The sequence below is a fragment of the Bidens hawaiensis genome, unplaced genomic scaffold (assembly GCF_021521415.1).
Source record: "Bidens hawaiensis isolate Kalapana, Puna unplaced genomic scaffold, B.hawaiensis_p1.1 tig00033212_1, whole genome shotgun sequence".
NCBI lineage: Eukaryota > Viridiplantae > Streptophyta > Magnoliopsida > Asterales > Asteraceae > Bidens > Bidens hawaiensis.
Window position 1 is genome coordinate 21,834 of NW_027495690.1, and position 27,092 is coordinate 48,925.

At 35.8% G+C, this 27,092-nt stretch overlaps 1 protein-coding gene, 2 non-coding genes and 1 pseudogene across 3 annotated transcripts; 1 reads left to right on the plus strand and 3 right to left on the minus strand.

Moving 5' to 3' along the window:
* Window positions 1-6,259: 6,259 nt before the first annotated feature.
* On the minus strand, window positions 6,260-8,871 carry LOC143584623 (pentatricopeptide repeat-containing protein At4g01570 pseudogene; annotated as a pseudogene).
* Window positions 8,872-19,325: 10,454 nt separating this feature from the next.
* On the plus strand, window positions 19,326-21,014 carry LOC143584627 (NAC domain-containing protein 79-like). Its single transcript, XM_077066639.1, has 3 exons — window positions 19,326-19,839; window positions 19,948-20,225; window positions 20,377-21,014. The coding sequence occupies exons 1-3, from the start codon at window positions 19,653-19,655 to the stop codon at window positions 20,842-20,844; spliced, it is 933 nt and encodes a 310-aa protein (XP_076922754.1). The 5' UTR covers window positions 19,326-19,652; the 3' UTR covers window positions 20,845-21,014.
* A 2,243-nt stretch (window positions 21,015-23,257) lies between these two features.
* On the minus strand, window positions 23,258-23,331 carry TRNAT-AGU (transfer RNA threonine (anticodon AGU)). The gene has a single exon. It is a non-coding gene; the product is annotated as a tRNA-Thr (tRNA).
* Window positions 23,332-25,013: 1,682 nt separating this feature from the next.
* TRNAT-AGU (transfer RNA threonine (anticodon AGU)) lies at window positions 25,014-25,087 on the minus strand. The gene has a single exon. It is a non-coding gene; the product is annotated as a tRNA-Thr (tRNA).
* Between the last annotated feature and the right edge of the window lie 2,005 nt (window positions 25,088-27,092).

Consider the following 27,092-nt stretch of genomic DNA (forward strand, 5'->3'; position numbering starts at 1 on the left):
TAGTGTTTTGTATGATTAAAAAAAATTAAGACTCTAGTCATGTACGGTTTGACTTGTAACTCTTAATTATTAGTCACATTAATTTTATATTTTAGCATCTATATGCCACCTATTAAATTCATATTTTGGTGGACGTAAATCTGTATATGTTATGAATGAAAATCTCTAAGTGTATTTTCATATTTTATCTATTTTATTTTATTTTCTTTTTCATTTATAGTTGTACATATAATAACATATAATTATGTTAGTTATTACTTTACTGAGAGAAAAGTGACCGAGAGAAAAGTGGCAGATTTAATGCATAGCTTGTAAATCTATATTTCTTTGGATTTCATAAAAGTTTTAGTTTATAAAATATATGGTCAATATTAAACAACGTTTTAAATATTGAGGCACTAGCTAAATAGAAGTAAAATTTATGAAATATTCTATAGTTTTACTTTTAGTTAAGTCTTTCATATCCAACTTTCTTCTGATTATATTTAAAGTAACTCTAAACATGATAGTCAACCTACTTAGTTCATGAAATAATGAGGTAGGTGAGTTGGGCTATCTAAGTGGTTGGTTTTAAAACATAACTAAAAACTAAATAACATATCGAAGAAAACCGTTAGTGAGTCATGTTCAACCCGAGGTGTGCGGTTAATACTGATAAGCAGAAAAAAAAAACTTAATCATATCATTATGTAAGATTTGTTTATCATTAAACATGAGGGAAGAGTTCCATTGTTTATAAATGCGGTTACATATTTTACGACACTGATAGAGTGATTTCCCAAGTCCATATCAAAACATAACTAGAACCGGTCTGTATACGAAAGTATGGGGAGGGGTTGTGGCTACCTGCAAAAGACATCAGTGTTTGGTGGTGTTGCGGCGGTGGCGGCGTTCGTCGGCTTCGGTAGTCTAAGTGGTACTTCAGATGCTCAGCTACGATAGCTAACGGTGGAGATGTTGAGTGGTGGTGTCGGTTTTGGGTTATGAAAATGGGTTGTTTGGAGATGATTAAAATGGTTACCAGAAAATATAGTTGGTTTTGTTTGACACACAAATAGCGTCTAGTTTCGTAACTAGTTCTAAAAGTGTTGGTAAACTGATTATTTAAGTTTATTTTTATTTTTTCAAATCTAAGCGAGTAGAAAACTTTTGTTGCAAAACATTATATCAAGTCTAAGATCATCTATATTTCGGGGAGATATATTTTCGAACCACCACGTCAGGCTGCCTGAGACTTTCCTCGCCAACTTCATCCCGCTCTCTCCTCTCCACTTAAGGATGCACATGAAACTGGAAAAAAAAAACACGATCTGAAACCTAAAAAAACGAACCTAAACAAAAACCAACGGTTTTGTTTATGTTTTTGTAAAACCCATGCAACTCAAATACTTTAACCCAAATGTACAATAACCAATTACTTAATACTTAGCAAAATGATCTAGGCCTAAATTCATTACTTTGGACCAAAATATTTTCGTCCCCAAAGTTTTTAACCTCAAATGACAAAACCGGAAAAATCGAAACCAACCCGGACCCAATCCGAAAACTGAAAGACCCAATCTGAACGTTTTCTAAAATCCAGAAATTGAATTTCTCCGATTTTGGTACAATTTTATCTCAAAAACCGACCCAAACCAAACCACGCATGTACGCCCCTATCTCCACGGACCACAAAGCACGTGTTTTCCTGTCTCATCCCCTGATCACGCAAACCATCATACATGTCATCGACAATAGTGGTGTACAAAACCGATTTTTTTTTATTTCAAAACTGTTTCAGTTTGAATCAACATAAGTCAAAACAGATTTTTTTCCCAAACCTGTTCTGGTTCCAAATCGGTTCCGGTTATTGTCATACTAGTTCCTCATTTGTTACGGTTACAAAACCTGTTTTTTTACACCTCTAGCGAACGGTCCGTGACCAAAGACCTTGTTATATATGCTCTGTCAAAACCTAAACAAGAAATAGAAATGAAGAATAAAATATAAAATTGGTTGTCATATATTCCTATAAACTTAATTCGTTGGTTGTGGCACATGAGATGACTACTACTAACTGATCATTTCATCAGTATCACTCACTTTAATCTAATTTCAATTTTCAATGCCATGTTATGGCCTTGTGATGGGGAAGATAAACCGAAGAAACCGTCTCCAGAATACCATATTTTTCGAATATTCCAATCCTCTACTCGATAATATATATTTATCACTTACACAGAATCAAAGTTGGTATAATTTTTTTTTTATAAATTAACAAATCAATCATTTTTTTTCAATTTTAAAAAATAGATATTACATCAACATAGCAGGTAGGCGGGCAACAAGCTGCGCCGCCACCCCTTTCTGAATTGCAAACCCTAACCTGCTAAAGATATACCCCTGCCCCTTTGAAGTCGACACATTGCTATGCACAACCCTTTGGACCCTAGTTAGGAAACGGATAGCTTCCGGTGCCAAGGAGCCAAAGGTATCAAAAACCAGAGGGACAAAAACATGTTGGTTCTCTTCGCAAGCTTTAGCATGTTTCTCCACCTTCTTCGTTTTAGTCCTTTTCATTGCTTGCCCAGCTACAAACCCATTATCCCTCAAACCAGCTAAAGGAGATACCCCTGTGAGGTCAACACAAGCGTGTTTTCCCCCAGCCCAACCAAAGACGAGCAAATCTGCCGGTCGTAGAGTGGATCTCCCTTCCGTGGTAAGGAAGTTTACGGGGGCTTCTTTTTTAGCTGATATCCCAGCTCGCCTTAAGATGTCCCAAAGAACGTCCCGCACCCAATCATGTCGGTATTTGAACCCAGGCATCATCTCCTTGCAATGAACCGCATGCTCTCCGTATTTATCCAGGCAAGTCTTACGGCAGATCGGACATATTTCGTCTTCAGGGTACATCGGGACCATCAATCGGTACTTAAGAATGGCCCTATACTCGACCGCAGACATGCTTTGGCCCAAGCCATCAATCGGGATAACGGTCAGAAAATCTTGGGCATGAGGACTTTGTAAGCATTCAATAACCGTCTTCTGTCGGGGGGACAATCCAAAAACTTCTCCCAGACTCTAAGCGATTTAAGAAAATGGATTTTTTTCCATCATGAAATGGAATATGTTATGAATTTAAGGAATCTCCTATCTCTATAACAACTCTAGCGGTTAATATTAATAACGTATTCTATAGTAGCATTGGATGTATACTTGTATATATAAACAGGTATACACTCGCTATAAAATTTAAATTAGAAAATTAGGACATAGTATATTTTAATTTTAATGTGATGCATAAAACGTTTATGTCCTACTTACTTTCTTCTAATTTTTGTAATATATGTCAAGCATTATATACAAATGTATTATAATGTTTTTTTTACTTAAAATGAATTTTAAACATGTTTGACATAAATGATAAACCTATTTTACTTTTACTAAAAGATAGCTTGTTATACGATTTTAACATACAATTTTTAGGTACCTTAAGGGTGAAGGGTGTCGACACGAGAATGAGGAGGGGATGATAAATTGGCGAAGAAGTCAAGCGACGAATGCCACCCCATGCTTGTGGCTTCAAGAAGAAGGGGGGGGGGGGCTATGCCGAGCAAGCCGTTGACAACGACTATATTCTATCTTTTAAAGGAAAGTTTAAACCCTGTAAATACAAATCTTATAAACTATTTTTATACGCATTTATTCTTACAAACATAACATTAGCCAAGAGCACAAAACCACCCAATCTCGTTCTCGAGTCAAGTAGTTTGAAGAGCACAAGAGCATGGAACAATCAATAAGAGACTGCATTGACAATAGCTTGGATCCATGCTCCCAAAGACCATGTGACCAGAAATTATCAAAGATCATATGGTTTTTGAAAAACGAGTGCTGGGTTATTTTGTGCAAGAAAGTGGATCAAGAGATTACATCATATGCCAATTGAATAAGAATTGTAGTAGTATTTTGAGGGATATGAACATGAATTATCGTACCGATGAAGATATACTACACAAAAGATGGAGATCACAAGACATTGGAGGTAAATTTGTTTCACACTTTCACTATGTTTTTTTTTTGTTATATTTTTCATTTACTCGTATTATCTAGTTTCTTTTTATTTTTTATTACTAATAACATGTTTTTTTTGTTAAATTAAAACTTTGTATTCTTAAATAAATTTACTTTGTTATTTAAGAAAAAAATTACTTCCTATTTATTTATAAAAAGGTTTACAGAAATTAAAGACAGCAACATCCCTTAAGGAAGGAAAGGGGAATATAAATAATAGAGTATGTGACGTGACACTGATATGGTGGAGCCGAGCTTTCAGTTAATACTTTTTGGGGACTTTTTTAATACAAGTTATAAACGAACAAGGCATTACATTTTATAAAAAGACTGTATTTTTAGCTAACAATTAGAGTACTTAAATAACTACTTTCATTTTAACGGTGGAGACTCAAAACTCTGAAGTTAAAGTGAGTCCGACTAAGACAACATAATATAACCAGAGAGAGAGGCAACATGGATCTCTAAATTAAAGAGTGCAATAGCCTAACACACAAGTAAGTCACCGTGCTAAAAAACGGTGGAGATATACTAAAAACGATGGAGGCTGAGGCAAGAAACTAGAGGACAGCACACAATGAACAATTACAAACCAAGCGGTCCACTCTAAATTCCATGTTTTGTATCCATCTATTCTTTACCCAAAGGTAAAATACTGTCATACATGTATACACTTGTTGCTTTCACTACGATTTATATGTCACACTCATACATACATACATCATGTATGTACATAAGTTTCAAGTCATGATTCATGCATTATGACAAACTAAACTTGATCATGAGATTCAGATCAGATTTGATGGAGGTGCAGACTGTACTGTACTGTAGAACACCACCTCATGAGAAACACAACAAAACCAATGACAACATGTGACCATGATCATGGGACCATTTATTATTGTCCAACATACATACAGTCATACACATTCACTTAATGTTCTTTCTTTCTATATCTTTATACAGCAACAACATAAATGCTTCTTCATCTTTAAAGTCAAACTGAATTGCTCTTTTATCTTTATTTATTAAGTATTAAAATTTAAATATAATCCAGGACTTGTAAAATGTTATATAGGTTTTTATTAATCCCAACTATCATTTTTTGGTTGCTGTCGGTCACAACTCACGAATTGACTGATAACGGTCCTATCTTTTAATGTATTTCGGTCCGCTATTAACGGAATCCAAACGGCGTTACTTATAAGTCGGACGGATGGTTTTGGCCCGAAAAATCACATTTTTTGCCGGAAAACTCAATCTTAACCACCTGAACCTGCCACCACCACCAACCAACCACCACCAACCGATTCGAAGATGGTTCTAGGGTTTCGGCAACCTCAATAATTGGGGCTTTCTAGAAAAAGGTTCCTAAAGGTCCTATGTTTGGGACGAAAATGTTGAGTTTTCCGGGCAAAAACATGTTTACGACAAATAGGGATGCAAACAAGCCGAGTTGCTCGCGAGCTAATCGAGATCGGCTGGTTAAAAAGCTCGATTGAGCCAAGCTAAATCGAGCCCGGGCCCGAGCTCGAGCCTAAAAGTAAGCCCGTTTAATAAACTAGCCCGAGCCCGAGCTTCAATTATCGAGCTCAAGCCGGCTCGCGAGCCTAAACGAGCCTGTCATTTATATAATTTTTAAAAATATATATTTAAGAATTATTATTTAAAATATATAATGTTATGAAAAAATAAATAAAAATAACTAAATAATGTATGTTATTTATTCATAAAATATTATAATAGAAAAAATATATATAAAAAATTATATTTATATAAAAAAAATTGATAAATAGTAACCGAGCCGAGCCCGAGCCGAGCCCGAGCTTAAAAATCTATTCACGAGCCGAGCTCGAGCTTTGTATAAGTTAAACAAGCCGAGCTCGAGGCTCGGCTCATTTGCACCCCTAACGGCAACCTAAAACTAACGGCGTTAGAATTCGATTAGTCGAGGACCGTTGGGAACAAATATGATAATAAAAGGTGGGATGGTTATCAGTCAATTCATTAGCGGGGACCAACAATGACCAAAAGATGATAGCTGGGATTAATAAAAACCAATACAACCATTATACTTTGATTGTTTGTAATTGACTGCTGATCCATCATTCTTATCAAAATAAGGTTGTTAGAACATCCTATTACAACTAAAGGCCTACTAAACATGTTTGCATAATGCAAATAACCAAAAACTAATAAAAAGTACTCACTTTTCTTTTTCTTTTTCTTTCTCTTTTTTAATTTCTTTCTCCAAGAACTCGAGAATTGTATCCGTGACATGATTCGGAGCACAACCCGCGTTCACCATCATCTTCAAAAACCGTCTGGCTTCCTTCAATCGGCCCGCTTTACTATTAACCTCAAGTAATGTATTATAAGTAACAACATCCGGGTTTATTCCACTTTTCTTCATCTGCTCAAACACCCTATTCGCCTCATCAAACCGTCCACCTTTTCCCAATACACTAATCAAAGTATTATACATAACCACATCAAGAAACCCCCCCTCGGTTAGTTTCCTCAAAACCGCACCGACCAGATCGGCCCGACCCATCTGGCCTAACGCTTGGAATATCACATTGTACGTTGCCACGTCAGCAGATATCACCTCGGAAAGAACTCCATACGCCTCGCTTAAATAACCCTTTTTCACTAACGAACTCATTAGCGAATTATAAGTATAATTCACAGGATCAATACCTAAATCAGTGAATATATCGAATAACTTGCAGGCTAAACTTAGCTTTCCTTTCGTTAGATATATCGATAAGTAGGTGTTCACCATATTAATATCAAACGAATCAACACTTTTTTCATTAACGCGCTTTCCCTTTGATGAAACCAATAACCGACTGCGATTTTGCTTCGTCGGCTAATTGATCCATGTATGGCGACGATGACCACGGGTCTATAGGTTTGTTACTCGAAGATAAGCCCGATTCATGTGAAGGAATTAACGGCATTATTTCGTTAAAGTCACCTTTTTTAAACATGGGCGTGGAATCTTTCTTTCTGTTTTTCGGGTCTTTCGTTAACATTTCCATATTAGCCTTCCATTCGAGAACAGACGGAACCAGATTACTATTTTTAATACGCTTCAAGATTCTCTCCGTCAAATCCGTTCGACTTTCGACGTTAACGGCTTTTAAAATATGCGTTATCGTAACTAAATCGATAACAAATCCTGACTCCATTTCTTCGACTAACTCCAAACCTTCTTCAATCATTCCATCTTTACATAAATGAAACACGACAATGGAATAAGTGATCCCGTCCACAAACCGACCTTTCTTCTTTAACTCTCCAAACAACGCGTACGCAGCTTGACCTCTTCGGTTTTTAAACAACCCGTCGATTAATATGTTATAAGTGCAGCAAGAAGCCCGCACACCGTCATCAACCATTTTCTCAAAAAGTTGGCACGCTTCCGTAACTTTTCTGGATTTCAAAAACCCGTCAAGCACGGAATTATACACAATCGTATCGGGGCGAAACCCGTTATGCTGCATTTCACTAAAGATTCTGGTGGCATCGTTCATTCTATAACATTTACAACAACCTTGTATGATTATACGATACGTAAAATCATCCGGCTCGTGACCCGAACTTTTCAACTCCTCCCAAACGATAAGCGCATCGTTCACCTTCCCGTTAAAACAAAGAGATTGAATCAAACTGTTGTAAGTGCACAAATCGGGACCGAAGAATCACTCTTTTCCTTCATTTCTTTAAAAAGATTCAACGAAGTTTTCAGCTCGCCCCAATTACCAAACGCGTGTATACACACATTATACCCCCACACATCAACCGGGAAACTTTTAACCGTTTCCCTACACTTGTTGAAAACATTTATGAATTCTGATTTCATGCCGGCCTTTCTTAACGCGACAAGCAACTCGTTACACGCAGCAAGATCGATAAAGCTAACGTCTTGCTCGGTAATCGAATCCAAGAGCTTAAAGAACGTAAACACCGCCATATTTAAGTGATTACTACGAACAAGCGCAATAAGAACCGAATTATAAACATCCGGATTCAACTTATCCATAATATTCTCCACGTGATCCAATACTTCGAGCGCGGAGTCGAAATTACCGGACTTTATGAAAGAATCTAGTAAACATTTGAACGTTGATGAATCAAGAATCACGCCTTCGAGATTCATGGCGGAAAGAAAGTAAAAGATTAAATCTTTATACACCACCGGGCTAATACATAAAGTTTTGAGCAGCTGCGAGTACGCAGAAGCCGAGGGTTTGTAATCACGCCGAAGCGAACACCACTTGAAGAAATCAATCTTTGTCGATGCGTCAAGCGAGTTTCGTGAAAGAATTTCGAGAACCAGCGAATCGGATAGCTGAAACCGACTCGTTTCTTCATCGTTAAGGTTACGGGTGCCTCCGGGCTCGGATAAGGATTTCACTATGGAAGCAACTACAAGAAAACTACCCAATTTTGTCGTTGGCGTATCGGGTTGAGTAATCGTGGTTTTGTGTCGAATGTATAGTGATCTGAAAAGGGTTTTGTTGATGGATGTTGTTATTTGTTTACCATATAGCATTGCAAATTACTAGAGCACAGGTGTTCTTTAACTCATTTGGTCTGTGTCTTACAATTGTTCAAATGTTCAATGCCTGCCAAGTGTTTGATGAAATGCCTGAGTGAATAATATTAATAAAAATTGTAACTTTAACCGATGCTTTCAAATAATTGAGATTTGTGAGTAAGATTTACAATTCACAATCCAAAACCCAGAATGAATCATACAATTTTATAACTTACAGGCGATTATTGAATATTGAAGAATGAAGATTGATTTAGGGTTTGTTAGTAGCTGTCCGTCAATTTCAAGTGGTCGGTGGTGGGTGAGCAATAACAGGGTAACAGCAAAGTAAATCGAAACCGAAATGAAAACCGATAAAACCAAACAGATATTAATCAAAAATGGGTTATTAACTTATTATTATTATTATTTTTATTCTCGGTTAACCAAATTTAACCGAACCCCCAAACTATTAATATTTTCATATATTTTTAACTTTTAAACTTTCATTGTTCATTTTATATATTTATATTTTCAATTCATGCTTCAGATTCATATATTTCTAAACAAAATATTTAGTATAAGTTTGGTTTTGATTATTAACAAAACTAAACCGAAAACCGACAAATAAACGAATAAAGTAAACCGACTAACCGAGGACCGATCAGTTAATTTAATTGAAACTAATAACCAAACTGAACCGCACACTCGTGTACACCCCTAACAAAACCCATGTACAATTGTGAAGTTTGAAGAGCTTCAACTTATCGGGCTAATTCAAAAATTACAATAATTTGGGTTTCAACCTATTGGGCTAGTTCAAAAATACCCGGGAATATTAATTGGAATAATTAGGATGTCATATGGTAAATTTGAATCATACTTTGAACGAGTTATGACTACTAGTTCCATTTGACCAATTTCAGCTCACATGTCATGGGCGTTAGGTGGTTCATGTTGGTCGTTGGCATTCGCGGTTTATAAAGGTTGTGGCATTTCAGTTGATGATTGCTAATGAACCATAATGACCATTCGAAAAGATGTTTGCTTAAAAGGTCTTGAAGATCCTTATATATGACGACTAGAGTTCCTTATGTCTCTTTGATATGTTATTAAGATGCTTATCTATAGTAGCAATATTTCATTTTACGATACTAGAAAAACCCCTCATGTTCTCACTATCACACAAAACCTTTCGTGACAAAAGTAAGTCATCGATTATTGGACTCCTATCAAATCGTAGCTCATCTATTGGTACGACGCGCATTTATCAACTTCATAGATTGGTTTATTTGTTTAATCATAATTCAACAACACTTCACTTGGTTGTCGAATGATCTATTAACATAGCTCGTGCTTTGTTATGTGTTTAGTTGTTGCAATGTTACAAGAAAACGAGTCAGTTAAATAAAACTTTTTCTCTTGCATATATCAAATTGTAAAATAATAATTTCATATCCGAACTAAAAAATTTTAGTCATTTAAATCTTATATCGGTAGTTCTGTCAGTTTATTATCATGTTGATAAATGTATATCGGGAAGCGACTTCCCACGGATCTCACCCACAAGATTAAATAGCGTGTTTGAAGTTGCTTTAAGAATATAAAACACTAGATTTTGACCATGTTTTATGGTTGCACCTAAACGCCATGACCTATGACAATCTATATTAAATAGTAATCAAATAATGAGAGGAATGACAATAATACTATTGTTAATTTGCAAGACTTTTCTAACATTTATGTCTATCTTAATGAGCTTATAAACTTGACGTGGTCATTTGTAATCCTTACATCTTAGTCTTAACAACAAAAGTATCATCTTATGTATACATAATAATACATCAATAATATTGGATTTTGAGCACGTGGATTAGTACTCCTGGGTGCAAGTGATTCCACGTGGGTGAGATGACACGACATCGAAAGCCATGTGAAGTGACCAAGTCCTGAAGCTACCTCGCGTGTAGAGGTGTAAAATAGTAGAGTTAACTACAAGCTAGTTTAAGTATACTCGTTGTGTTGCAGCGATGCATTACGGGTTAAGTCTGTTATGATATCGGTATTAAATTGATGAAAAATGGACATCTTTAAAGTTTGTGTTTCATTAGAATGAGATATTTTAGAATTATGTAAACATTTTTCATATTGTTGGTTATGTAGAATGTATAACTACGGATTTTTGAACAATCTGAATATTTTTTGACGTATGACCCATTGATTAAATGAAAAACAAAGTTGACCCACTCAGTGATGGAACAACAAGAAGTTTCAGGCTCGATGACTCTCTAGGTAGTCAGATTTCGAGTTCATCGGCATATGCAATACATAAAATTTCTTCTAACTCGACCAATTGACCCTCTAGTTTCTCTCCAATGGAGTATTTTCGGCACACAAAGGTCGAAGGCCAAGAGCTCTACAACTTAATTTCTTTGCTTATTTTTTGGAGTATGATCACTCTCTAGACAGTCAGATTTAAGGTTCACCAGTATATGCAATCGAGAATCTTTCTTGTAACTCGACCAATTGACCCTCTAGATTGTCTTCGGTGGAGTATTTTCGGCACGCAAAGGTCGAAGGCCAAGAGCTCTACAACTTGATAATAATTTATTTGCTTATTTTTTGGAGTCTGACGACTCTCTAGGCAGTCAGATTTAAGATTCACCAATATATGCAATCGAGAAGCTTTCTTGTAACTCGACCAATTGACCCTCTAGATTGTCCTCAGTGGAGCATTTTCGGTACGCAAAGGTCGATGGCTAAGAGCTCTACAATTTGATAATAATTTCTTCACTTTTTTTTCCCAAAAAATACTAATCAACTACATACTTGTTCTTTCAGGTTGGCACATACAAAATGTCACCTTTCAAGCTACATGTCTGGTGAAAAAGAACCAAGAGCAAAGATGTTGAAATAGTCAAATATGGGGTTGCTTAACTATGCCTAAATTATTGAAATTGATCAATTAAATAGAACTTAACGAAACCAACAAAATATATAGTAATTAAAGGTGGTTAGCAAGTTTATAAAGCCAATTCAATTTCACTATATTCAAATAAAGAATGTTTGAACATACAAAATTCTAATCCATGTGATATTTTAAAACCAATATTCATCTTTACACAACATAAAAAATCAGTTTTATGTGAGAAGAATGCGAATTGAATTGTAGAAAACGAAGCGCCTGATTTTATTTTCCACGCTATAGCAAAATACTAGTAGAGCCATAATAATTACTTTACATATACGTAGAGGTGTAGTGTGCGTAATAGTAATTACTCTACAACATACTTAAGTATAGTAATTGTAATTATGATATTTGTAAAGTATAGCATACTTATTGTTATTTTACTTGTATTTTTGTTTGTAGCGTAATCACGAAAATGTCACCACACAATTTTTTTCTCTTCTCTTGATACTGTTTGTATGATAAATGTTATTTGTACGTTATATAAACACGGGAAAACTTCATGAGGGAACAACAAAGATACAAGGAAACCATTACTAGTTAATCAACTTCTATTTTTTTTTCATTTTAGTTTATTTATAAGATTAGTATTGTAAAAAAAATATAAAAAATATGTTGCTCACAAATATCTAACTGTCTATATAATTGTCTATCATAAAATCCTAGGTGCCGCTCTCAGGTTGTTCCCCCATTCTCTAGAGCCACCAGATTGCTTAATTTATAAATGAAGGTTTCTCATGCATTTGACCCGAATTCGCGTGTATGGGTCTAACAAAACCCGGATAGTCTTTAAATGGATTATAACATCTCATTTATTTGTAAAGCTATTTCATAATCAAACAATAATTTTCACGGGTCATTGGTCTCACCAAACCCGGATAACCCTTTAACGGGTTGTAACATCTCATTTATTTGTAAAATAACCCCTTAATCATCAAAGAATAATTTTCACGGGTTATAGGTCTTACCAACTCTAAAAGCTCTCAAATGGGTTATAAGATCTAATTTATTGATAAGCACTTTCATCATCAAACCCTAATTTAATTTATATTATTTGCATGTTCTCCGTTGCTGGTTTATCATCTCCATCGTCGCCTCGTCGGTAACTTCCGATACTACCCACCATGGTCAACTACATCAACGCCCCCTTTTTCATTAGACAAATATTTGTGTTCATGTTTGTACATTTAAAAAAAATCAACATGCTTGTATTCGTTAAAAATCTAAAAAACCTAAACATCTCAACTAATAAAACCCAAACGTTAAAAAATATAATAACAAACTAATATATATGTATTAAATTAAACCAGAACTACGTTAAAAAATCATCATAAAATAACAAAACGATTAAAAACAAAACTTTAAATAAACTCTCGTAACACAGGAGGATCAAACTAGTATACATATAGTTACATACTATTAAAGTTTGTCTTTTCATAACCACATAAAAATTTGCATATATTGTTAGGACCCAACTCGACCCTAATTTATAATATCAACGAGCATGTGGTTGAACAGTATTTGTGTATGTATCAAAGATTTTCATTCTCATTTAATTGAAGGTTCAAGTCATGAACAAAATTGTAGATTTAGTCTTAGAATTAGTGTGTATTAGTCATTGAATTCAAAACACAAATCAAAATTTTAGTTTCAAACATTTCTTACATTTCTGTCTTATAGTTGAAATCTTAAGAGATTTATGTAATTAAAACGTGTTAAGGAATCATATATGATTCTAGTGATTCAATATTGGTAAGATCAAAACTAAAATCCTTGTAGTTATTCCAATTTTTGGTGTTCTAAAATACTAAAAAACCGAAAAAGAAGTGCAACTTTAAAAAAATAAAATAGTATACTAAAAACTAGTTAGGCATTATATATGTTTGATGCAGCCTATCAATTAGTGGATAATGAATTAAGATTCAACTTAAAAGTGACAAGTTTGACTTTGGTTCGAGTTCATCAATATTTGTTAGGTGTAAAACACTGTTCCATGTTGTAAAAACATACCAAACACGACATTACTTCATGACTATATATTCAACGGGTTTTATTCTTAGACTCAACCATTATTATATTGATGATACAAAGAATAATGGTATCTATTAGAATAAATCTCACCAACTCGATAAGACGTAAAAATTACAAGGACATATAATTTTGTTAGTTATAATAAATCAAGTTATAGTTTTCGATGAAAAATTTGTATTAAATATGTCGATAGTATTGTTATTGATGACACGTAAATAATGTATGTCATTAAAATCTTTACCCATATTTTACCCGTGTTCAATTTCTGTACATCAATAGAGTAACGGATCGAGTACGGTTTCTATGGCTAGGTTTGATTGAGTTTTGGACTTGAACTAAATTAAAACCATGATTTTGTTTTTTCTTATTTTAGGAAACTGACCTGTTTTTGTTTTAGGTTTTACGTATGGATACTTGTTTTCGATTTTACTTTGGATTTGAAATGTTTGGGTTTAAAAAAAAACTTGTTAAAATAATGGATTTGATACTTTTTGAGAGAAAATAATGAGTTTAAAGCATTAATCCTATAAACAATCGAAAGATTTTTATGTAGTTTGATAATTCGGTTGTCAAATTCTATTCAGTTTTGAGTTTTGGACTTGTGGGGTGCTAGATGGGGGTGAGCAACCCGTAGTTGCTCCCCTCCTTCGAGTGTGAGGGGTTTGGTCTCTGTTTCTTGCTCTAACTCATCTCGAGTCGGGGTCTTTAGGGGTCCGGTGTCTTTTGTGATTTGTTTGTTTCTGTTCTCGTGTGTACATGGCTACCATAAAAAGAATTCGAAACGTAAATGCAGGAGGGCTTGGTCCTAGCTCCACTTACGGTTTAAGGCCATGCCCCTTTAAGCATTTCCACGAGTGTAAGGATGGTAGACCTGGGTCCTCGGGGTTTTTCCGCCTAATTGAGCACATGCAAAGTACCCATTTCAAAACGGATACTCGGAAGAACCTTTTAAAAGACGCTATCTCTAAGGATTTGGACCTGTTTATAGATGTTGGGGAAGCCCTTCGGGAGGGGGATAAATGGTTATGTGGGAGGTGCATGACGTTGCATGCCCTTAGCAGGGGGTGCAAGCATGCTGATGGTGTCTATTCTTTTTCTGTGGATTCTGGAGATGCTGGAGAATTCATTGTTGGGATCCAGAAACCTAATCGTGTGTCTGTGGATATGGACCCAAGTCCATCTGTAGGAGTGGTTGGGGATGTATCCCTTTTGGAACGGGTTTTCTCCCTTCCCATTCAAACGGTTAAGAGCATCCCCCCAAGTTGTCGTTTGGCGTTTGCTCAGACTTTGGCATGCGCTTTACGCAAGGTAGTGGTTTCACCAGGCTCGATTGAGAATTGGGTCAAATTACTTTTGTTGCCGCGTTGTACTTTAAGGGTGGTGAAACCTTCCACTAGGCAGGAACGCAGGTCAGGGAATCGAAAGTCTTTGCAATGTAGTAGCATTCAGCAAGCACTTGCGGTGTGGAAAGATGGATCTGGTTTTGCTGATTTGGTTCTTTCTCTCTTTGATAACGTGGGGGGGAGCATTTTTTCTAAAAGAGAGGTCGGAGGGGAGGAGGGTTCTGAAAACAGCCTTAATATTAAACAATGTCTCAGGAAAGTCAAGGATGGTCATTTCACAGCTGCAGTCAAGGTTTTATGCTCAAGTGGGGTTGCCCCTCTCGGAGATTCAACCATGAAAGCCCTCATTGATAAACACCCAGTGGTGCCGCCTCCGTCCTTGCCTTCTAGCTCTGTCGTCCTGCCTACTCTCTCTGTGGATGGGGACTGTGTGCTTAGATGTATCCGATCATTTCCTAAAGGGACCTCATGCGGGAGAGACGGGTTGCGGGCGCAACACTTGTTGGACGCTCTTAGTGGTGAGGGATCAGTGACTTCCATGGGTCTGCTCTCAGCCATCACTGATGTCGTCAACTTATGGCTAGGGGGTCTGTGCCCCAAGGTGCTCGCTGAGTTTATTGCTTCGGCCCCCCTTACCCCTTTATTAAAGCCGGATAATGGAATTCGGCCCATTGCTGTGGGGGCTATCTGGCGTAGGTTGGTTTCTAAAGTGGCTATGAAGATGGTTGGGAAGGAAATGACTCAGTATTTAGGGGACTTTCAGTTTGGGGTGGGGACCCCTAATGGGGCAGAGGCGGTGCTTCACAGCGCGAACCGGTTTCTTAACTCCTTTCACGCGGACGGCTCTTTAGCTATGCTTACCGTGGACTTCTCCAACGCCTTTAATATGGTCGACCGCACAGCTCTTCTCCGAGAGGTTCATCATCATTGCCCGTCTATCTATCTATGGGTCCAGTTCCTTTATGCCCAGCCGGCTAGGTTGTACGTTGATGATAACTGTATAGGGGCTACTACTGGGGTTCAGCAGGGAGACCCCCTTGGGCCCCTCCTCTTTGCCTTAGCATTACACCCTCTTGTTCTCCGGGTACAAAATGACTGTAACCTCCCATTTCATGCTTGGTACTTGGATGATGGGACTATTATTGGTGGTGCCAACGAAGTCGCTAAAGCCCTAGACATTATCAACTCGGAAGGGCCATCATTGGGGCTGCAACTTAATATTAAGAAAACCGAGGTTTTTTGGCCAACGTGTAACGGGGTGAAAGTCAAAGATGGGCTCTTCCCTAGTGGGATTGGTAGACCAGAGAGAGGGGTAAAGCTCCTTGGAGGGGCTGTTAGTCGAGATCCCTACTTTATTAAGGAGTTGGCGAGGCGGAGAGCATCTCGTGCGGTTGATCTTATGAAACTCTTGCCTTGCCTTAGGGATCCCCAGAGCGAACTCCTCCTGCTTAGGTCTTGCATGGGGGTTGCTAAGTTGCTTTTTGGGTTACGAACCTGCCACCCCCATATGATGGATGATGCGGTATCCTGTTTTGATAAGGGGCTACGAGAAGCCATCGAAGACATAGTTGTATGTGGAGGCCCGTTCTTTGGTGATCTTCAGTGGCGACTTGCATCTTTACCGATGCGCTTAGGGGGTTTAGGCCTTCTTTCGGCTCATGATGTCGGGGTTTACGCTTTTGTAGCGTCGAGGGCTCAGTCTTGGAAGCTACAGAATCACATCTTAAGGAACAGCGGAGTTGTCGACCTGGACCCAGACTACGTGCAGGCCCTGGAACGCCTAAATGGCGCTCTCCCAGACTTTGACATTGGCGGTTTCTCTAATATGGACACCGCCCCACCAAAGCCTCAAAAAACTTTGGCGAATGCCCTTTTTGGAAAAATCGCTCAGAGCCTGGGAGAAGTTTTTGGATTGTCCCCCCGACAGAAGGCGGTTTTTGAATGCTTACAAGGTCCTCATGCCCAAGATTTTCTGACCGTTATCCCGATTGATGGCTTGGGCCAAAGCATGTCTGCGGTCGAGTATAGGGCCATTCTTAAGTACCGTTTGATGGTCCCAATGTACCCCGAAGACGAAACATGTCCGATCTGCCGTAAGGCCTGCCTGGATAAATTCGGAGAGCATGCGGTTCATTGTAAGGAGATGCCTGGGTTCAAATACCGACATGATTGGGTGCGGGACGTTCTTTGGGACATCTTAAGGCGAGCTGGGATATCAGCTAAAAAGGAAGCCCCCGTAAACTTCCTTACAGACCCCACGGAAGGGAGATCCACTCTACGACCGGCAGATTTGCTCGTCTTTGGTTGGGCCGGGGGAAAACACGCTTGTGTTGACCTCACAGGGGTATCTCCCTTAGCTGGTTTGAGGGATAATGGGTTTGTAGCCGGGCAAGCAATAAAAAGGGCTGAAACGAAGAAGGTGGAGAAACATGCTAAAGCCTGCGAAGAGAACCAACATGTTTTTGTCCCTCTGGCTTTTGATACATTTGGCTCCTTGGCACCGGAAGCTATCCGTTTTCTAACCAGGGTCCAAAAGGTTGTGCATAGCAATGTGTCGACTCCAAAGGGGCAGGGGTATGTCTTTAGCAGGTTAGGGTTTGCAATTCAGAAAGGGGTGGCGGCGCAGCTTGTTGCCCGCCTACCTGCTATATTGATGTAATATCTATGTTTCATCAGTAGAAATAAAATCTTTATAAAAAAAAAAAAAGGTATAACTGAAACTAAACTATAATATTTGGTTAAAACAAGAAATAGAACCGCCGTTTATTAGTTTAGGATGATATTTCAATGTCCTTTATATGTTAATTCGGTTTCGTTTTTGTTAATTAGTTCTCTCACCACTAATTCAAGTCATGTATAGAAATAATACATTTAAAAACAACTATTTAACATGCTACAAATCAAACCTAAAACAACTATTTTTGATAATGCCTCAGAAAGTTGGTTATCAAATTATCTAATTAAAATCAAAAGCATGATAAGATCATATAGACATATAGTGTTGACACGAGTGTGTTTTGACCGTGCCTAACAACCTAAAGTAAAAAAGTTGTGCAATCAAATAATTATATCTCTTTTGGTGAATTAGTGGGGGTTAAAGGCTAAAAGAGATGTTATAGTGTACGTAACAATTTCTTTTAAAACGTTTTTTGTCCTATTAAAAATTGGTGTCTGCATAACTATTAGTCCATTAGCAGAAAATTATAAAGATATATGCAATTGTATGTGTGTGTTTTCTTTTTTCCTTTGAAAAAAAAATAAAAATAAAGGCAATCTTTAATAAAAAAGCACACCCTGTTGAAACATATTAAGCCACGTGATCCAATTAAACTGAAGTTTAAATACAATTAAGAGACGAGAACCACAACAAATAACCAAAATAATCAAATCAAACAAAGTAACTTTGGAGTTGAATTATGAGCTGAAAATTGCATCATTTCAAGCTCTTCAGATAATCCACCATGTAGTAAAAATGATCGACTTAATTTAAGTATACTCGAAAAACAATCCGGAAGCAACATAGTAACCTTCCAAGGCATATATTTGTTCCTTCCCTCAGAAAAAGAAGTCCCAACAAGTCCCATCGGTTTAAGTCCAATCTAAAACCCTTTAACCGAAAAAGTATCATCCTGATCGAAATTCTAAATCCACTTGTCATCGGTGTAATTCAAGGAAACTTCTAAAAGAAATATTCCATCTCATTTCATTGTAACTATCTTGTATTTTCTTGTATATATTCTCAGTCATATTTATAAGAATTACAGTTAGTATGTTTATACTTTATATATTCAGAAAAGTTAAAACACCATGAACACTTTAAATAACAACTTACATTTAAAGTTAAGTTTAATCTAGTACATGAAAACTAAAAATCAACCCAATTTCATATTTATTACGAAAACGACATTTCTATAATTTAATTTTCCAACATTCTTTTTATCCGTTTTAATAATGCATGGACTTATTCATGAAAGTCACAGATGTGTCACGCCAAATTCTGTTACCAAAGAATAATATTATATTTCCTATCTATATCTATATGCATATTATTATTGTATATATTTAGCTAATTCAAAAGAAAACCAAATTCCTTTTATCGTTAAAAATGCACATTATTTTATACCTAGAGCAATGTTTATGAATATAATACATGTGGGGCATGATACATGTGGGAAGTGTAGAATACATTTCCCTCTAAATCTCTTTTTTCAATTTTTTTTCACATGAAAAGTAATATTGAATAACATAATTATAAATATTTTAATATAATCTTTTGCACTAATAATATACAAATTTGTAGGTTCATTCACCATAAGTCATAACATAATACATGTAATTTGGATTCAAAATACTATTAGCCATAGTATTAGTATGTATATATACATTCACCTAATTAAATAAATTAATTGAAATAAAACTTAAGAATATATCAAAATGTCATATCTACCCTCCCATAGTCCCATGTCCATAAGTTGTTCATTCTGTTTCTTTCTTTCCTTAATAAGTCTTTCAATCTTCCAGCATACACATCTATTGGTTTCACCTTTATATCATCATGGCTCATTTTTTCAATGATTCCACATAGCTTTCAAGATCAATACACCCCTATATATGTTCTCACTCAACCCATATAAAATCTTGGCCTAGAAACTCATTTTCTGTATAAAGTTTGCATCTTTTTCAGTTTCAAGATTTTAAAGATTCAAGTATTATTATGGATAAGCTCTCTAGTCATGATCAAGTGGATGATCAAATGGATATGCCACCCGGGTTCCGGTTTCACCCGACCGATGAAGAACTAATCACTCATTATTTGTTGAAAAAAGTTGTTGATCATAACTTTGTTGCTAAGGCAATTGGTGAGGTGGATATGAATAAAACTGAACCATGGGAATTGCCTTGTGAGTTCCTTAACCTTTTAACTTCTAACTTTTATAGTTTGTAACTTTGTATTTTGTATTTAATTTGTTTGTTACAACTTAATAATATTTAAACTTTTGTTTGTAAAGGGATGGCAAAATTGGGAGGGAAAGAGTGGTATTTCTTTTGTGTTAGGGACAAGAAGTACCCAACTGGATTAAGGACAAACCGAGCAACCGCGGCTGGTTATTGGAAAGCTACTGGGAAAGATAAGGAGATTTTTCGAAAACGGTTGCTGATTGGAATGAAGAAAACATTGGTTTTCTACATGGGAAGAGCTCCAAAAGGAGAAAAGACAAACTGGGTGATTCATGAATATAGATTAGCTGGTAAATCATCTATGTCAAACTTGCCAACATCAACTAAGGTAATTGTTCTTGATTCCCCTGTTTTTGCTCTGTTTTTACTCTGTTTTTGCTCTGTTTTCCTCTGTTTTGCTCTGTCTTTACTCTGTTTTTGCTCTGTTTTTTTAGATGTATATGATTAATGATTCTGATTATGTGTGATTTGATTTGCAGAATGAATGGGTGATCTCTCGCGTGTTTTACAAGACTTCAGGGGGGAAGAAAGTGAACATTTCGGAGCTGATTAAGACGGATTCAGGTGGCGTTGCTACTTCTCTACCACCATTGGAGTCTCCGACGGGTTTAGGCGTCAAGATTAATAATCAAAACATACACGAGTCGGTTCACGTGCCCTGCTTCTCCAATGCCATCGAATCCAATTCCAATATGTTGTTCGACGTCCAATCGGATCCAATTATGCATCAATTCCCTTCGGGTTCACGGTTTCCAATGTGCGATCAAGCGATGTTGAGGGGTTTAATGTATGGTCACGGGTTAAAGATGGAGACGGAGGTGTTAACTGGGTCATGGTCAGAGGACACGGGGGTGAATATTGAAAAGGGTACAAGGGGAATTGAAGATCAAGAAGCTCCATCAACTTCAAGTGGACCAATTGATTTGGATTGTCTTTGGAGTTATTGAAGTTAATAATTGGAAACAAGAATTGTTTGGAAGATGAATGTATGTTTGCTGGTTGATGTTGAATGGTTGAAAGGGTATGATGATTGATTGTTTAGTTGAGGCAAACTTATATGATATGACAAAGAAAAAAAAAATTAAGAGATTGTAGATAAGATTATTATTAGTACTTAATTTTGTATTAATTATGAGGTAAGTAGTCATATTATAATAATCATCAACATTATATGATATTATTCATGCATCTTGAGACATGAGATATCCAATTGGTTGGTAAGGAGTGTTGTTATGTTGACAATTATGATGTTGTTTCATAGTATTAGTTCCTAGAATCCTAGGTAACATGTTTTAATTGATAAATCAACATAGATAATGAGAAATGGTTGTTATTGTTAATAATTTATTCTGTTTTTAAAGTTTTATAAAAGAAAGTAATATGAAATCATTACACAGACCAACTTATTCTAATATGGTTTTAACCTTTTTGTACATTATATGAATATTGTTAATCAGAATAAAAAAATAATTTTGAGTAATGATACGCACTCAATGATAGGATACTACTTCAATTGTTGTGACGAATGAACCTTCTGAAATTGTCACATGGAGTTTTCATAAATAGAAACAAAGAATCCTCTACGAAATAAACTACATATTGACATCAAAATTGAGTTTGTGATTTTTTATCATCAAGAAAACATCAATATCCGGTTATTAAAACACGCATTTAAAATCACGGTTATGTAACAAGTTAAAATTAGTTTTATCTTTACTTAGAATTTACACTTAACTAACGTATAACTTGATAAAATTGTATTATTTTTATAAACGTAAGTTTATGTTATTGTTAAAGATTGTACATGGTCGAATAAACCTTAGTTGTGTTCAGTGTATACGTGTGTAACTGAATCGGTCAATTTGATACTTTTCTTCAACTTCTTTTTAGTATTGCTTTAAAAAACAACTTGAACTTGAAATTACGTATTAAAACAATTATGTCACCTAGTTTATCTAATCATAAATGTATAAATCAAGTTGGTATGATTAGTATTAAAACTTACGTGTTATAGTTAAATTAAACATTTTTAGAAAAATATAGGAATGTTGAAATTAAGGTTGGACATATGCAAGATTAGTTTTATTTATTATATATATTTTTTGTGCATAAATTCTTGGAAATATATACAAAAGGATTAATACCCTCAACAATATGCTTGGTGCAATTTTAGCAATCCACCAAATCAAATTAGACCATATATTGTGGTTTATTAAATTAATAATAACTTTTGTGGTTCTAAATTACCTGGCATATTATTTGTTTTCTGGAATCATCCATAATTTGTTAAGGGCCCTCATTTTGTTAAATGTTTTTAATTAATGGTGAAAATGACAAAAACGAATGTTTTAACTCTTTTAAGTACTAGATAATATTAAGAAATAAAAATATTACTTTAATACTTCTAAAAATTTCCTGAATGATAATGAAATACAAAATTTGTTTTAAAAGTTCGATGTCAATTTCGATTTTATATTTTAATGAATATAATTGTTGCATTTTATATAAGTCTAATAACTCATTTTGAAATGATATGATATTAAAGGGAAGGTGATTTTTAAAGCATCTATATCAATAATCCTATACAAATTACAAACCGCTATATCATCGTCAAATCGCATTCCAATGTTTTTTTTAAAAAACTTCACTTTCTTTCACAACAACAAAGATCCACAAACCCCATTAAAAATATTAAATCTGTGTATATATATGATATATATGTGTGTGTATGTGAGAGGGGATGTCGCATCATATGTTTGTTGCAGGTTTACAGCAACAAACTGCCCAAGGCGGACTTGACTCCACAACGATGGGATTTGTGATGTCGTCCGCTGCAGGGCCACCTCTCCCGGACCTCAAAAAGTGGTGCTTGTTATGACTTGTGGATGCTCTTACATGGTATGTAATCTCAAAACATTCATTGTGTTCCATACTTCCATTAGTGAAAAGAGAAAAAAAGAGAACACATGTTGTATAGCAAATAAACATTTTTAAGAAATAAGTTAATAGTATAGGTGGGTTGAAAGCAGATCAATTAATGCATGTAAAAATGAATATATATTAAAAGACCATCTTCAAAGAACACCCAACATACAAGATGACAAGATGTGCCTTAAAATATTCAACTAAAATACCAAAAGTCTAAACAACTGAATTGGTTTCTCAAGTTGCACCTTATAAAATACACACCAAGTTAAAAAAAAAAGATACACCCTACTTGTGTTCTCTTCTTCCTTTTATATCGAACCAATTTTTTTATCAAAAGTTCAAAACATGCAAAGGTCAACTTATGAATTCTAACAGCTGTCCTGTGATATGGTAAAAGTCCATTCTACATACAAAAGCTACCTAAAAATCTAATGCTTTCATTGAGAGTCGAACTCAAGACCTCCCGCTTACTAAACGGGTGCTCTAACCATCTGAGCTATGAAAGCAAGCTGATATACATCTCCACATTTTCTTTTCATTTTATCAAATTATCATTTCCCACCACAGAAAGTGGATGAGGTTATGGTGCATTGCGTATTCCCTACAATAAGACAACTACAAGTCTAGCCATTATCAAATATGACATATCAATGGAAGCACCTTGAATGTATGTACATCATAACTAGTAACTACTAAAACAAACATTCATCTACAAAGGTTCTAATGCAGGAGCATCCGGCCCATTATTCTACCCGACCCTATAGACGGCCTGTGAGGAGGAAAAAGTGAAGTGGGGAACAAGTAGGGGTGCAAATGAGCCGAGCTACTCCAGCTCGGATTGATAAAAAGCTCAAAACGAGCCGAGCTTTTTCGAGCTCGGGCTGGATAAAGCTCGTGTAGTTATCGAGCCTGAGCTCGAGCTTTGTGTGGAAAGTTCGTTTAGGGTCATCGAGCCTTATGTAGTTTTAATTTTTTCCACTTTTAGACTTCTATGTATTTATTTTACACTACACAACCAAGCTTGAGCCAAGCTTTAGCTTGTTTAAGGTACTACATGAACTCAAACCAAGCTTAGGCTTGCTTTATTTTAAAGTATATAATAATAAAAACTTATATAACTTAATAAACAAATAGTAAACGAACCGAGCCCGAGCTTGAAAAAACAACTCAAGAGCCGATCTCGGGCTTTAGAAATAGCTCGAAATGAGCCGAGCTCGAGATCGAGCTCTTGCAAGTCAAAACAGGCAGAGCTCGGCTCGACTCGTTTACACCCCTGGGAACAACTTATTTGAATTCAAGATAAAGTTTATCTTTTTATCTTTTGGTGGATATTTAGCAACCTATTTTATCTCTAGAATTATTTAGTATAACCAGAGGGCTAGGTTTTAATGTCTAGTTAGTCGATCGATGTTTTAAAAATAAGCATAAGCTGTTAAGCTTGCCGACCGAATATTTCGGTTCAGAAAGCCTTTGAATATAATCATTAGTTATTGAGCCATTTGATTGCTATTTGGTTCTGCATCATGTTCAAAGAATAAAAAGGTGAATGAATGAACCAATTTGAAGCGGACTCAAAAATGAATGAACCTTCATTGACATTAATAAGGGCAACTAAAAAGCTTTATTCTAGTTCTAGAATAGTTAAATTTAGGTAACTCTGACATGCTATATTCACTTATACAAGCTGCATAACACATAATATAATTTAGAAGCAAGAAGCTAGTGATTAAAATGCATTAAAGTTGATTAATATTAATAAAGTTATAAATATACCTCAGGAGGCAACATCAAGAACCATGAAAACAGCATAACTTATAAATATACCTCAGGCGGATGTAGCCAAAAATGCTCGCAAAAGGTAATTATCCAGGTCAACTCCACTTTCAAAAAGCAGGGCATGACTTTACCCCTCTTAACCAACAACTATAACTTATTAAGCAAAGTATGTTACTATTTAATAAGTTATGTCTTATAAAGGGGGCAGTGAATATGGTATCTAAAATAGCCACACGCAATGATTACAGTACTTCTAGAGTTCTAGCCATAACAACACAAATGGATAAGAAAATATATGAACTAAAGTCTAAAGATTTATAAAATGTATTTTGACACCGCTTTTAGCTTTAATATAAGATTTTTCCTACATGAGATGTTCCAAATATTGAAGAAAAAGAAGATAAAAAAGGGTTGCTTTCATTGAGATTTGAACTCAAGACCTCCCGCTTACTAAACGGGTGCTCTAACCAACTGAGCTATGAAAGCAAGCTGATATACATCCCCAAATTTTCTTTTCATTTTATCAAAAAATCATTTCCCACCACAGAAAGTGGATGAGGTTGCAATGGTGCATTGCGCATTCCACACAATAAGACGACTACAAGTCTAGCCATTATCAAACATGACATATCAACGGAAGCAACTTGAATGTATGTGAATAATAACAACTAAAACAAATATTCATCTACAAAGGTTCTGATGCAGGAGCACCCGGCCCATAATTTGACCCGACCCGATAGTCGGCCCATGAGGAAGAATCATTTGAGTGGGGAACAAGTAGGGGTGCAAATGAGCCGAGCTCGCGATCTACTCGAACTCGTCGATAAAAAGATCGAAAAAAGACGAGCTTTTTTGAGCTCAAGCCAAGCCCGTATAGTTATTGAGCCTGAGCTTGAGCTTTGTGTGGAAAGCTCGTTTAGGCTCATCGAGCCTTGTGTAGTTTTAAGTTTTTCCTCTTTTAGACTTCTATGTATTTACTTTACACTACACAACCAAGCTCGAGCCGAGCTTTGGCTCGTTTAAGGCACTACATGAGCTCGAGACGAGCTTCGGCTCGTTTAAGGCACTACATGAGCTCGAGACGAGCTTCGGCTCGTTTAAGGCACTACATGAGCTCGAGACGAGCTTAGGCTTAGTATATAAAAAATAAAAACTTATATAACTAATAAACAAATAATAAACGAACCGAGCCTGAGCTTGAAAAAACAACTCAAGAGCCGATCTCGAGCTTTAGAAATAGCTCGAAATGAGCCGAGCTCGGAGCTCTAGTAAGTCAAAACAGGCAGAGCTCGGCTCGAGTCATTTACACCCCTGGGAACAATTTATTTGAATTCAAGTTAAAGTTTATCTTTTTATCGTTTGGCGGATATTTAGTTACCTATTTTTATCTCTTGGATTATTTAGTATAAAGTATAAACAGAGGCCTAGGATTTAATGTTTAGTTAATTGATCTATGTTTCAGAAACGCGTGTAAGCTTTAAAGCTTGCCGACCAAATCATTCGGTTCGGAAAGCCTTTGAATATAAGCATTTGTTCTTGAGCCATTTGACTCTGCATCAGGTTCAAAGAATAAAAAGTGTAGTAGCCTATGGTGTCAACAGTTGAATTAACTAGATTCAAATTCACCCCAGCTCATGATCCCATTGCATAACTAACTTGAAGCAGATCCAATAGTAAATAAGAGAACATGTCTACAGATCCAATAGTAAATAAGAGAACTTGAAGCATTCACACTACTCTTATCAAGCGATAAATAACTACTAACTATGTATTCACAATACTTTTTCTATCATCAAAATCAGGTATAACAGACAGCAGATAATCAATGTGATTCTAATGTTAAACAACTAGATGAAATTGTTACGCTTCCGCATCAATTACATCATGACTTTGTCAAGTTCTTTCTTTAAAATCAACAATCCATAAGTCTTACATGATATCTATTGTGATACATGGCATCTGAATCCGGTTTAATGTGATTATGTTGAAATAACTAATAGTTGTATGATGATGATCTATAGCTTGCAGATGTTTTTTTGTCAAGACTCATAATGATAATAGCTTATCTATGTATGTGTGACTATCTATCTAACCTAACAATCAATATGTGTGAAAGTTCATGATCTAATTCAAAGTGTACTAATTAATAATCTCTATTCTTTTAAAGTTACTGCATCTGATCATTTCAGTTTGAAGAAACTATAATACTAATACAGAATGTAATGTAATGTAAAAGTAAGTAGCTTGTAATTAATTGATTATAAATATAAAGGTATACCTTTGGAAGGGAAAATCTAGCGTGTTGATCTCCAGATTAAACGTCGTCTTGGGAACATCGAACGAAGGATTTCACTGATCAAAGATCGTCGGTGACTTGTAGTTTTGGAATTTAGGGTTCTTAATTCATTCAAATTAACCCCCAAATTAAGTTATTCTTTTTCTTTTTACCACCAAAGAACAAAAAGCCCAGCTATACCCAATTGTAAAAAGC

Coding starts and splice junctions, on each gene's coding strand:
- LOC143584627 (XM_077066639.1), top strand. CDS start 19,653: ATGGATAAGCTCTCTAGTCATGATCAAGTGGATGATCAAATGGATATG. Junction 19,840..19,947: donor TGAACCATGGGAATTGCCTT/GTGAGTTCCTTA, acceptor TTGTTTGTAAAG/GGATGGCAAAATTGGGAGGG. Junction 20,226..20,376: donor ACTTGCCAACATCAACTAAG/GTAATTGTTCTT, acceptor TTTGATTTGCAG/AATGAATGGGTGATCTCTCG.